Below are 14,509 nucleotides of genomic sequence, written 5' to 3' on the forward strand. Positions count from 1 at the left end.
AGTATAGGAAGCAGGTCTCAGTTCTGGCGGCTAGTATAGGAAGGAGACCCCATAAATTGCCTGCTGTTCTATGTTATCTTTCCAATCGCTTCTATCATTTGTGATAGAGGTCCCTTCATTCCTCTCATTATCTTGGAATTAAATGCAGGAGGAGCAATCAAATGTCACCACCAATATTGGACCCAGCAGGGATATAATATAGCTACTGTTTGAAGTCTGTTTGTGATGTTATTAGCTGGGACTTCTGGGGAGCAGTGGGCAATACATTATAAAATAACCGGTAGCTTGTTCCTCTTATAACTCCAGGTAATCATTTACCCCCTTATTTTCACATCTCTGAATCCAAAGTCGGCTTTGATCCTTGCTAAAAGCCAGTATACAACCATAACTGATTGAAAACATTTAACTATTTCTTGATGCGGAGCATAAATTGAGACACATCATTCTACAGAACACCGGCCTTTTATGATGTCATTCATTCCGCAGTTGCTGTGGTAGCGGCATAAGCACTCAATCTGGACCGTAATAGAGGTAATTATAACAGCTGAATCAATGAATGAGGTGCCCCGTGCTATATTTCTGGTGGTCATATTCCTTGAGATGACCTCTGCTAGGAATGAGAAAGACATAACTTTATCCTGCCCAGCTCACCGACCATGTACAACTGCCTTGGCATCTTATAATCCCATACCCCTAAAATGTGAGGAGAAGTCTGAAAATGCTTTGATTTCTTGGCAATACCTTGATGTGTTTCAACCCCACGCCCAGGCAGTGACTTTTATGCAAAGCAACGGTTCAGCTCCTCACAATAATTGGGGAGCGTCGAAGGCCCTGGATTTGATGTCACGGTCTAAGCTGGTATCTGGAGATCTTCAGATTTTATCCCCGAGAGTGCAAGATACTGGAGTGTACACCTGTTTGGACGGAGAGAAGTACCTGGCCTATTATGAAATTGACTTCCAGGATGCTGGACACATTTACATCTCTCATGCCAGTTTAGGACAGAGCGTCCAACCTCAGACTATGGTTGATCTTGGAGAGGAAGGAACAGTGAAGGTGTTTACTGTATGGACTGATTGGCAACCTTGTGACCGATGTAGAACACTGGGTGAGAGAAAGAAGGTTGGTTTTTGCTACGCAGAAGTTATTAAAGACTCAACTCAACCAGACTTGGTTTATGAAGGGCCCACCCCATGTGGTCTTCTAAGATCCACTTCCAGACAGATCCCACTTAATCACACACCTGAACTGAGAATTGAGATGTGCAACGAGCCTTGTAATACAACCGCATCTGTGGGTGAAAGGATTCTGTCCGTGGTCCTGGACAGTTATCACACCTATCTCCATGCTGACGTCTCGCTTAAATGTCCTACTTCTTCTATCTATAGGTAACTAAGACTGAACCTAATGATATCACCCTTAGAACATTATAACCCTTAGTATTGAAAGCAATTAACTGTTCTCTCTAAACTGATCTGGAAATGAAAGAGTCAATGGGGCGGATTTACTAAAATTTCTAAAAAGGAAAAGTGGAGGAGTTGCCCATAGCAACCAATCAGATTTTAGCTATTGTTTACCTAATACAGTCTAGAAAATGATAATTAGAATCTGATTGGTTGCTATGGGCAACACCTCCACTTTTCCTTTTTAGAAGTTTTAGTAAATCCTACCCCAAAAATCTGAATTTACTGTGAAGTCCATGACGTCATGCATTGTGAATCTGCTGTTCAGTGCAACACGAAATCTCAACATTTCAAGTGAGTACAATATGAGGTGCACAAATGCATCTGGCCCCCATTCAGCGAGGGACACCCCATCCGCCCGGCTCCACCTCACCATCTTGACGTGTTAATCCAAAAAATAGTCAAAATTAGTTAATTGATGCAAAAAATAGTCACATGATGTCACAAAATAGCGTTTGGGCTACTGGGCGGCATTTTTCATGAACAAGCTTTATTGATTCTTTTGCTAACAAATTCTGTTTTTAACAATATGATTATTAGCAGATCACTCACCCCAGCCCAGTGGACACGTTTTTTTTTTCAGATCAGATGAGTCATTACAATATTCTTGAGTCCTTTAATCCATTTCAGGTTACATTGACACCTATGAAATAATTCATTAATTTGACTGTTATATCTATCTCTAAATATTTTCTAAACTAAACTGGGCTTTATTTGTTTTCTCAAGTAGACAACTGTACAGCTTCCTTAATCCGCCTGTCTGGCTCTGTGTACTCAAGATTAACTGTCTAAATCAGTGATGGGCCTGAAACACTTCTGGGGCCACACGGTGTGGCATTTAACCTTCAGAAGGGCCGCACGTCACCCTTAATCTCAGGAATAAGTTAAACAATTCAATTAATCAAAGAAAGAAAGAGACAACTATCTGCAATAACATATCCAGACTTGCCAACTTTTCCTGGTTGGCTTCAAGGAGATCCTGGGGGAGGTGGGCATGTGGCGGCGGGCTTTGTCAAATCGCATCATTTTGGCCCTACCCCTAAACGATTGTGACAATTTTGGCCAATTACAGCAGGGGGCGGAGCTAGATGACGCAATATTTGCCTCATTAAGCCCCACCCTTGCCATTATTGCAGGGCGAGAACCGGGAGGTTACCCCGCTCTCCGGAAGCTCAGGAGGTCTCCCAGAAATGCGGGAGTAGTCAACTATGTGTTAAAGAAAAGCAGCTAATGAATCTCTAGAGACTAGAGACTGAAGTGTCTTTTACATTTCTGTCTCCATTACTGAAGTCATGTTGTCTCACCTGTCAGTCTTTGATTAAATCTTGGGGCTAGATTTACTAAGCTGCGGGTTTGAAAAAGTGGGGATGTTGCCTATAGCAACCAATCAGATTATAGCTTTCATTTATTTAGTACCTTCTACAAAATGATAGCTAGAATCTGATTGGTTGCTATAGGCAACATCCCCACTTTTTCAAACCCGCAGCTTAGTAAATCTAGCCCTTGGTCTCCATTAAAATGGCCACCTCCATAGGCATCAATACATGGACATAGGACACAATTTCTGAACTGTGTCATCATGTCACAGATGGCGAAGCCAACCACGTCTTGTACTGGCTCAGCATCAGGGAGAATGCCGGACTCTTCAGGGAGTGAGGGAGATCACCCCTAGTTCAGGGAGTCTTCCTCACATTCAAGGAGAGTTGACTAGTATGAACATATCAGCAGGCATTTTAAACAAGTGTCACAAGCTGCAACAAACAAATCTGACAATGAAGCAGGAATGAAGCTAGGGTCCGCAGGTGGAGTCTCGGAGGGCCACATATGGCCCTAGGGCCGCCAGTCGTCCATTGCTTGTCTAAATTCATTATAAAAATGTATCACAAGAAGTTTCACATAACTAAATGATTCAGGTAAAATGCCCCTACAAATGTCTACAACCTCCTATAAATGATGTGTTTTACTTTGCAGACCCGTGTACTGGGAACATGGGAATAAATCCTTCACACGCTTACAGCAGCTGACTAAGACGATGTCCTATGTTTTGGACAATACTACCGGAGGTGGCAGCCTGTATATCCCAATTCTCAACAAATCCGATGCGGGAATCTACAAATGCTACGTAGATCGTGTCCTGACTGGTATATTTCATGTGATAATCCCCGACACCCAAAACACTGCTGTACGGCAGCCTTACACCGCAACAGAATCCGTCATTATCGCGATATCAATGCTCCTGTTTTCCTTAATGTTGCTGAGCATTATCCAGGTTTGCAGGAAAATATCTATGCGTGTGGTCCATTAGGATTACATAAAACACTATATTGTTATTTATTAAATAAAATATACAAGTTTCCTGTTGAATTGCCGTTTCTTTTTTTTTTGTCTCGTTTATCACTGCATTCAGTTGCATTTTTTTAATGGCTTAAAAATATACCATAGAAAATTGTGTTGCTGTTAAGTGTCTCTATAATTATTCTACTGTTCATGAAATTGTGACCATTAGGTGGCGCTGTTTATCGTTGCCTGTGGAGGAAATATCACTTCAGCTGTGTTCTAATGTTATAAGAACCATCCTTTGTGAAAGGTCTGCAATTCTGGCAAGTATTGGACACTCAATTTCCACCAGTTTGTGATGACAAATAGTCTACTTGTAGGAATATTAAGTGATATGTATAGTTTTTCTTCAATGTAACGCCAAGACCACCACTCTCTGATATACAAATATTTGTAGGTTTCGCAAAATTGTATACATTTTTAACCATTTAAAGACAGATATTGAAAAATGATTGATTTGGAAATACATATATGTTTATAAGATCCTGGATTCTGAGTAAAACACGGTTACTTCTAGTTTCGAAGTTTTGAATTTTCATGCAAATTTGCTCACCGGGGGCGCTATCTAACTGGATTCTGTGGATGATCCTCTGTTACCATATAAATACATTAATACGTGCAAATGTGCATCCTAATAAGGCACCGTGTGAAGAATAATAAGACGATATGCATAAATGAACAGTATAAATTGTGAATGTTAGCCATGCCGGCTTATATGGTATAGTTCAAGCACCAGCGCAATCCTTTTCCTGTTCCTGGTAATTTTAGACAGTGCTTGGCTGCTCTCCAACTCTTCCTATCCCCAACATATACACGGGCAATGCTGCCTGCACTACTGTTAGGGGCACACAGCTCTCCCTTTTTGAGCAGAGCCGTGTGAAGCGGGACATACCTCCCAACTGTCCCTACACTCAGGACAAAGTACTGATTGAGTGTGTCAGAACAGTTGACAGACTGTCCTGCTCTCTCCTACCTGTTCTTGCTGCTTTCAATACTTGTTGAGGAGAGATGGCTGTGAACATTGCAGACAGAAACGATCTGCACACAAGCTGCAAAGTGGCTGGTCCCGGGGCAGGGTCCAGCCACCTCAAGCATACAGTACCCCAGGCTGGGAGGGGTTTCTAGGCACTAGGAACCCCCCCTCGGTTTGCCTATGATTTACTAGGCAGTGGTTCCGACAAACTGCCGATTCTCGACGGTTTGCCATCATTTTTTAAAAATGCCAATTTTATTAAAGACAAAGCCCATCGGGTTTTGTCTTTAATAAAATTGCCGTTTTCAGAAAATTGCGTCAAACCGACAAGTGTCAACGGCTTATCTGAACTGCCGCTTAGCAAATATACCCTAAGACTCTCTGCGGGAATCGGTACATTACAGTAATGGAGGAAGTTCACACTCTGTAACTACCTGTGGATTTGCATCCTGAATCAAAAGTTAGACACAGGAGTCATTGATGAAATCGAGGGATTACACGAATGGACATATCTCATCATCAGTGTTTAATTATAACTAGAGATGGTCACTGACCCCCGTGTTTTGGTTTTGTATTCGGTTTTGGATCTGGATTACCGTCGTGTTTTGGTTTTGGTTTTGGTTTTGCAAAACCGCCATTGCGTGTTTTGGTTTTGGTTTTGGTTTTGTTTGGTTTTGTTTTGCTATTTTGTTGGAAAATACATGTTTTTGTGCCTAAAATAACCCAATTTAGTGCTCCAACTGTTTTAGAGATAAGTAATCTAATTGTTGAGGTAATAAATCATCCAAAAAAAACTGTTTAATTCTTCATTGGTATGCCTTCATTTATTCTACACACAAAACAGATTGTCTTCCTCTCCATCAATGCATATTGGCAATGCAGCCATCGTCTTTGGATGTATATTACACCCTACACTTATAGTTAAATATGTAAAGAAATGGAAAAAGACAGTTTGCTTTCTGTCTCTATAGGCCCCCCTCCACTTTTTTAAAAAAACAAAAAATTCAGCCATTATAGACTGTACAATATTAATTGACATGGAGAAAGCCAGTTTGGTTTCTGTCTCTCTAGGCCCCCCTCCACTTGTATAAAATACCAAAAAATCCAGCCGTTATAGACTGTACAATATTAATTGACATGGAGAAAGCCAGTTTGGTTTCTGTCTCTCTAGGCCCCCCTCCACTTGTATAAAATACTAAACAATCCAGCAGTTATAGACTGTACAATATTAATTGACATGGAGAAAGCCAGTTTGGTATCTGTCTGCATCAGATCCTCTCTCCACTAGGAGTAAAATAGAAAACTATTCAGCCGTTATATAATCTAGAATATAAATAGAAATTGAGAAAGGCAATTTGGTATCTGTCTGCATCATAATCATCAACATCATCAATAGCGCCCTCGTCGCCTACACAAATCTCCCCCTCATCCTCTTCTAATTCCAAAGTGGCATCCTCAATTTGGGTATCACCGGCTACATTCGGGCTATTAAGGCACACATTAGCAGAATGCTCACGATTAGACATCCCACTGTTGGATGGACTCTCCACAGGGATTGTTGTCATTTGTGAATCAGAGCAAATATTCTCCTGTAATGCCTCACTGTTATCTTGCAGCTCGGCTTTGACGCGTAACAGTAGTTGTGCACCAATTGTAGGCTGGGTAACTTTTTGGGATCTGCCACTAATAGCCAAAGGTGAAGGCCTCATTCTCTCTTTGCCACTGCGTGTGTAGAATGGCATGCTTGCAATTTTTTTTTTATCGTCACTTAACTTTTGCTCAGTTACACTTCTTTTTCGCTTCAATACAGTAAAATTTTTTTGGGTTTTTGTTTTTTGCACTAATTTGGAAACACTCTGTTGTTTGACATCGCCTTGGCCAGATGACGTACTGGGAACACTAACATCAGGACTGGTGACAGAACCTGGTTGCTCATTCAGATCATATGTGGACTGCTTTGAATCCATTCTGAGCGCAAACCACTGGGGAGTGCTAAAAATTATTTGGTAGATACTGCTGACAGATATGACTTTTGACAGCCAGAAATATTAATGCACAATTAAGGAGGACACCCCAAAAACACTGAGGAGTGCTAAAAATTATTTAGTAGATACTGCTGACAGTTATGACTTTTGACAGCCAGAAATATTAATGCACAATTAGGGAGGACACCCCAAAAGCACTGAGGAGTGCTAAAAATTATTTAGTAGATACTGCTGACAGATATGACTTTTGACAGCCAGAAATATTAATGCACAATTAGGGAGGACACCCCAAAAGCACTGAGGAGTGCTAAAAATTATTTAGTAGATACTGCTGACAGATATGACTTTTGACAGCCAGAAATATTAATGCACAATTAGGGAGGACACCCCAAAAGCACTGAGGAGTGCTAAAAATTATTTAGTAGATACTGCTGACAGATATGACTTTTGACAGCCAGAAATATTAATGCACAGTTAGGGAGGACACCCCAAAAGCACTGAGGAGTGCTAAAAATTATTTACTAGATACTGCTGACAGTTATGACTTTTGACAGCCAGAAATATTAATGCACAATTAGGGAGGACACCCCAAAAGCACTGAGGAGTGCTAAAAATTATTTAGTAGATACTGCTGACAGATATGACTTTTGACAGCCAGAAATATTAATGCACAATTAGGGAGGACACCCCAAAAGCACTGAGGAGTGCTAAAAATTATTTAGTAGATACTGCTGACAGATATGACTTTTGACAGCCAGAAATATTAATGCACAATTAGGGAGGACACCCCAAAAGCACTGAGGTGTGCTAAAAATTATTTAGTAGATACTGCTGACAGAAATGACTTTTGACAGCCAGAAATATTAATGCACAATTAGGGAGGACACCCCAAAAGCACTGAGGAGTGCTAAAAATTATTTACTAGATACTGCTGACAGTTATGACTTTTGACAGCCAGAAATATTAATGCACAATTAGGGAGGACACCCCAAAAGCACTGAGGAGTGCTAAAAATTATTTAGTAGATACTGCTGACAGATATGACTTTTGACAGCCAGAAATATTAATGCACAATTAGGGAGGACACCCCAAAAGCACTGAGGAGTGCTAAAAATTATTTAGTAGATACTGCTGACAGATATGACTTTTGACAGCCAGAAATATTTATGCACAATTATGGGGGACACCCCAAAAGCGCTGGGGAGTGCCAAATATGAAGAAAAAATAATAAACCTCTATCCTCCTCTCTGCACTAGCGATTTTGGTTAGAGCAATTGCAAGAACAATATTGTATTCTCTGTCCCTGCTCTAATTAGCCTATGACTACACCCTGCTCTCTCCCTCTGTCAAATTGCGATGGATTGCTGTGGAGGCGTGTATTTATAAAGTTGAAGTATCGCGAGAACCGAGCCCCGAGATCCGACGACGTCACAATGACGTTCGGCCTCGATTTGGATTCGGAACGGGCGGGAGAGTACCAAAGTTCGGGTGGGTTCGGTTCTCGGAGAACCGGACCCGCCCATCTATAATTATAACACAGATTATGTAGCACTGGACAATCATCATACAGATATGACATACATATAATAAACATAATAACAGACACATGCATACAATTAAACATCATAACACATACATGGATATTTAGGAGATAGCATGTACATTGAAGGCCAGAGATGGACAAACTCAGGTCTCAAGAACTACCAGCAGTTCTTGTTTTCAGGATGTCTTTAATCATGCACTGGTGAGTTAATCTATTTTCCTGGTTCAGTAATTATCCCACCTGTTTCCACAGACAGAAGTCCTGAAGACATGACCTGTTGTCTTGCTCTGGAGGACTGGGTTTGAGCACCTCTGTCTTCGAAGGTGCAGAAAAGCCTGATAATGAGGGCTGCGGTCCACATATTAATTTGATGTCATGGAAATCCCTGTAGTGGCAGGCAGTATGCTCAGTGTATGGGGGAACTGGATATATAGCAGACAGCAACGATATACTGTTCCTCAACTGGTGTGGACCAACTAACTGAAAGTCACTATCAGCAGCCGATTCCTGCGTACACACTATACACGTTTTACACGATTTACCTTCAGATCTTTGCTCTTCATCATAACTATCGTCCGAAAAGATCGTGACTCTGTAAACTCTATCTGCCTACAGTGCGGGCCGTGAGTGATTACACACTCCACAAAATTTGCCCGACATCGCTCCATCGTTTATAGAGATTTTTAGGCCGGTTATAAAATCAAATGGAACGATACGATGTGCTTTTGCACGATAAAACATGATCATTGAAGCGTACACACTAGTTTGATATCGGAGCTAACGGTCGTTTATCGGGTGATTGGTCCGATAATCGGGTGACAAAACTTTAGGGTGTACTCAGCTTATCTGTAGAACACAAGTAACTGGAGATGTACATTTAAGAAAACATTAGAGGGTAAATGTATCAAGCTGAGAGTTTTCCCAACATGTTTGAAAAACCAATCAGATTCTAGCTATCATTTATTTAGTACATTCTACAAAATGATTGCCGAAAAACTCTCGGCTTGATACATTTACCCCTAGGTGTCATACGAATTTTATTGTCCCTGTTAAAGAAAACCAGACGCAAACAGCGCAGCATCCACGTTAGCAGTGAGAGATATACCAGGGCTGCTGCCAGAGATATCTTTAGACACATGTCAGGTCTCCGGAGGAGTAAATTACTCTATCACAGTGTAGACAATGCCTCCTTGTAGGAGACAACTGTGATCATATAGTCTATTGATGATGTCCCTAACAATGAGTAATGTTTATGACTCATGGGCACGGATGATAATCTGACTCTTTGTTTAGGTGACATACACCCCCTCGCTATCATCCCCCAGCACTGACAGACACAGCCAGCACAAACTAACCTGCAGCAGAGCCTCAAATGTACAGAGCAACTTACACCATGGGCTGCGATGACAAACCATTGTACTCATCCCCGGGAAGTCAATGCAATCCATCCATGTTATTTATTGCAGCTATGCAGACACAATGATATTCCTCTATATGATGTTTATGATACATTATTAGTGGGGAACTGACGATGTATGATTGCGGGGATCAGGGCTAGCACCAGAAGTTCAGAAGAGCATGTAATAAGAAAATTACTTTGAGCACCACCAACAAGAGCATACCTGCCATTTCTATCTCTGTTGATAACATGACCATAAATCCCACCCCACAAGCTCGCTGCCTAGGTGTAATCCTCAACTCACACCTATCCTTTGTTCCCCACATTGACTCTATATCTAAATCATGCTACATACATCTAAAAAACATTTGCAGAATTCGCACATATCTTACACAAGACACTGCAAAAACCTTAATTCATGCACTTATCATCTCCCGCATTGACTATTGCAATTTCTTCCTTACTGGTCTTCCCCAAAACGGACTCAAACCCTTACAATCTATTTTGCACGCAGCGGCAAAATAGATTTTCCTTGCAAATCGTTATTCCTCTGTTGAATCACTCTGTATGTCTCTACACTGGTTGCCTGTTTTCTACAAAATCCAATATAAAATACTTTTACTAACCTACAAGGCCATCAACAAAGCTGCACCAACATACATCTCCTCTCTTGTCTCAAAATATCTCCCAACTCGGCAACTCCATTCTGCACAAGATCTGCGTCTCTCATCCACCCTCATTACATCCTCCCATTCCAGGTTACAGGACTTTTTTCGGGCTGCACCCACTTTGTGGAATTCCCTCCCTCGCTCAATAAGACTCTCCTCTGGTCTACAAACTTTCAAGCGTTCTCTGAAAACCCACCTCTTCAGACAAGCTTATAATATTCCTCAACCACCCTCTTAACCTCACTACATTACCCTATTAACACCCGTTACACAATATCACACAAGACAACTACCCCCTGACCAACATTGTTGTGTGACAGGATCATTTAGCTTATGAGTCACTTTTACCTTTGCAGTCTGGCTAGATTGTAAGCTTGCGAGCAGGGCCTTCTCACCTCTTTGTATGTTTTACCCAGTTTGTTTATTAGTTTACTGTGTTTGTCCCCAATTTTAAAGCGCTAAGGAATATGTTGGTGCTATATAAATAAATGATGATGATGATGATGATGATGAGCACGTCAGAGAAGATGACTGCTGATAATGTCCTCTTGAAGGGTAATCCTCACTTTTTCTTAAAACCAGGACTGTTGTGAGACCTGGGGGTATATTTACTAAACTGCAGGTTTGGAAAAGTAGAGATGTTCCCTATAGCAACCAATCAGATTATACTTATCATGTATTTAGTACATTCTACAAAATGACAGCTAGAATCTGATTGGTTGCTATAGGGAACATTTCCACTTTTTCAAACCCACAATTTAATAAATATTCCCCCTAAAGTTTGTTCAGGCTCTAAAATCGATCTCATACAATTCAAGTAGTAATCTGTTTTCAGTTATCTTGTTAATTATAGTCCATCAGCATTCTGAATTGCAGGACAATGAACTTTGTGAATATTAGAGAATTCTACTAGAGAAAAATGGGATCGTCGTGGTAAAATTGGGAGTCCTAATCTCTTTCCCCTGTGAAACAATTGTTGGTGAAATCTTGTTGGCTTGTCATGGGGCCAAACTCATCCCGTGCACTATCACACAGGCCCGTAGGTCAAGACCACGTAATTTGGCCCACATACCTATCCTAAAACGCAAAGGGAAAATGTAACCAAGACTGTATCCTCTGGTATAGAAGACGTTTCCTCTGGTGGCTGAGGGGTTCTTTCACTTTTAGAAATTGGGGAGGAAAGATCAAAGCTCTGTTGGAACTCTTTGGTGGGCATTCAATTGTCAGCAAGTTTTTTATTTTGACCACGTTAAGTCATTTTAACGCTGTTTTATCTAATTTTCGAGCGGGTTAACTTTACCCGCGATTCGATTCCATTTTTAACGCTCAGTTTTTTTTTCATGAAACGGTCCTCACGTGCTCCAGTAGAAGGTCTGTTGAAAGTATAAGGTGTGCGAGAGGCAGCCATGTTAAAAGCTATTCAATTGTTTTTTAACCCGTCGCGTTAAACAGGCAAATATGTTGTTTTATCTCGCACCTCCTTGGGGTGTGTTACAAATATAAAAAAACCTCTGAAAAGTATTTGAAATCATGTACTAATGTGGAAATAAAGTTAAACTTATGTTTATCACTAATGCCTAACATGTAAAATTTGATTTTCTTGTGAAAAAAATAATGAAATAAAATAAACATAAAAAAATAAATAAAAATAAATCACTAATTAATTATATTTATATATGTTTTTGGTACAAATATGAATGTAGTAATGTGTTTTGACATGGTGTAGATGATTGTATGGTAAAAAATAGTTTAATTAAAAAATATGCTAAAGAAAGTAGTGTAATGTAGATATTACCAATGTGTAATGCAATCTAATGTATGGAAATGTATGCAAAACCTTTTTTTTTGTTATACATGACTGCGCTAAAACTCCCCTAAAAACTCGCAAACACAATGTTACACGCGCTGGGGCAGCATTCCCTCTTTTTCAATTGAATTGCACGAGTTATCCCGCTGTGCTAAATCAAAACGGTCGTTATTGCCATCAAAAACCCGCGGGAGGGGAAAAAAAACTTGCTGACAATTGAATACCCCTCTACGTATGCTGATTACTCCAATGCTGTAATCTATGTGCCTTATGAAGTAAGGGCTACAATATTGTTTACCTCTATATTTGTAATGTTGTCCTCACGTGGTATAATAATATAAATGTACTATGTCCCTTAATCTGGCCACCTATGGAACGATCTTGGAGTTCTGTTTCATTTTTTGGTCCGTCCTCCTGGCTATATGCGACAACAGCCTGCTCAGTACAACAAATGGTGGGAGTCCAAGGGGATGGACCCCACCAGATTACTTTGCTAGGGAAGGTAGGGATTTAATTATTAATTATTAAGTCATGAATGCAGAGTTAGTATCTTAAAGCTGCACTACCATCTAGGTTTTTTAAAAGATTTTTACAAAATCTTTCAGATCCATTTTTCCCAGGGCTCTGTGTTTCATCTTTCGGCGGCTTCTGATTGATCCTCCTGCTCACATACCTTCTCCACAGCTATGTGTACACCACTTTTAGTGGTAATGAAGCGTTAAGTAAAATATTGCAAATAAAAGTGAGAAAAAAATACTGTACAATGTTGTAGCACTAACAGTTTTATTGTTAAAGACAATGCTTAAGCAATCTTTTAGTCGAATGTAGTGTAATGTAGTATAATTATAATGGCATAATAATATAGCATACAGAACTTTATTGTCTAATTGATGTAAGCCAGAAAAATGTACCAATTTATCACGCTACCGGTCATTTACAACATGAAAGGTTACACAAGCGCAGTCATAACGTCAGGAAAGTCTACTCGCAAAACCTGCGCTGTGAACTTTACAGCAAGTACATTATTGGCAGGATGAGTAGCTGACCTTGGCCTTTGAAACGATGCACATGACAATGGTCATGTGCATCGTGTGCATGGTCAACAAATCGAGATTTAATTTTGCAGAACAGGATCTTGACATGAGCCAGCATGGGGTTGGAGACTGACCAAAGGGTGTCAAAGTCAGGCAGCATACTAGAAAGTTAAACCTCCACTGTACCAGTATACTGTAAGTGACCCACAGTGCGCCTTGATACCGTATAATCAAAATCAATGTATTTAACAACAAACTAAATCAGAATATTGGGTCAGGGATTATAGGGAACAAGAATGAGGGTCAAACTAGCAGTATTTTGGGTAAAAATGGAAAAGTTGAAATTAATAATCGCCGATGACATTATAACCTTAGCTCAGCGCTGTCGTTTTCGATTGTTCTACGGCGTCTCACTTTCCATACTGCAAAGAACCGTCAGATATGAGGATAAAAGTATGTACAAAGACCAATCACTCTCCATCTTTTTAAATAACCCTACTAGAATTTTAAAAAAAAACGGTTTTGCTTTTTTTTTTTTTTAGGTTGCTAAGCATCCGGGAACTTGTCCGTGGACGTCCAAATGACCTAATTTTGTTTTCATTCCTAAAGCATTTACATTTTTGACTCTTTATTCGCACGTTCATTCATGTGATTGAAGCCATGTTGTGAAGGCCAGGCCAATAACCCTCAGACGAACAGAAGTTAAAGGCACCGAGCGCAGCCTCAACAAAGCTCTGCTTGTGAGGAGCACAGAGGCTTGGTCCACCGGGACAATCCTCACAGCTCTTTAACTGTTTGTCCTTTGTTCCAGGCAGAGGGTGGTATTACTTGGTACTGTTGGTGTGTAAACCAGGGGATGACAAGACACAGCATCACATCTGTACTAGCAGAGGATATGGCAAAACTCCCTGACTGATTTGTGGTGAGTACGTCTTATAATCGTCTTATAAAAACCACAAGTTATTAGAATAAGTTTTCATTTTTTTTTTTTCCATTGCACCTTTATGTGTTATTGAGAGAAATAAATGTATTTAGCCCAAGGTTGGTTTGTTATTGCACTGTGCAAAGGCAGAGTTATGTTAGACAATCTTACAGCATTATTTTCAGTGGGTAGTTCATATTCTACTGTATAATAATAATGTGTTATTAATGCAGCTTGGAGTAGAACAATATTTGTCTGGGGTTAATATAACCCCACGGTTACTACAGTAAATTGTTAGTTTAGTTGTGTTTTGGTGCACTAAGGGATATAACTATTGTTTAACTAGTTATCTCCTTGTAGGGTCGAATGCTTTTGAAA

At 40.2% G+C, this 14,509-nt stretch overlaps 2 protein-coding genes across 3 annotated transcripts in view; both read left to right on the forward strand.

Moving 5' to 3' along the window:
- Positions 1-552: 552 nt before the first annotated feature.
- Positions 553-3,768, forward strand: FAM187B (family with sequence similarity 187 member B). The gene is made up of 2 exons (XM_075190889.1): positions 553-1,388; positions 3,435-3,768. The coding sequence occupies exons 1-2, from the start codon at positions 553-555 to the stop codon at positions 3,766-3,768; spliced, it is 1,170 nt and encodes a 389-aa protein (XP_075046990.1).
- Positions 3,769-13,919: 10,151 nt separating this feature from the next.
- LOC142107546 (myelin-associated glycoprotein-like) overlaps positions 13,920-14,509 on the forward strand; it is an 88,256-nt gene continuing 87,666 nt past the window's right edge. Inside the window, exon 1 of one of the 2 annotated variants that reach the window (XM_075191043.1) lies at positions 13,920-14,131. The gene's annotated coding sequence lies outside the window, so the exon portion shown is untranslated. The remainder of the gene's footprint in view (positions 14,132-14,509) is intronic. The other variant, XM_075191042.1, reaches the window with a different exon arrangement.

The sequence above is a fragment of the Mixophyes fleayi genome, chromosome 11 (genome assembly GCF_038048845.1).
Source record: "Mixophyes fleayi isolate aMixFle1 chromosome 11, aMixFle1.hap1, whole genome shotgun sequence".
Taxonomy (NCBI): Eukaryota; Metazoa; Chordata; class Amphibia; order Anura; family Limnodynastidae; genus Mixophyes; species Mixophyes fleayi.

Excerpts from the sequence above, each read along its gene's own strand:
- FAM187B (XM_075190889.1), top strand. The coding sequence starts at position 553 with ATGAATGAGGTGCCCCGTGCTATATTTCTGGTGGTCATATTCCTTGAG. Across the intron at positions 1,389-3,434 it reads CCTACTTCTTCTATCTATAG|ACCCGTGTACTGGGAACATG; the intron begins GTAACTAAGACT and ends TTTACTTTGCAG.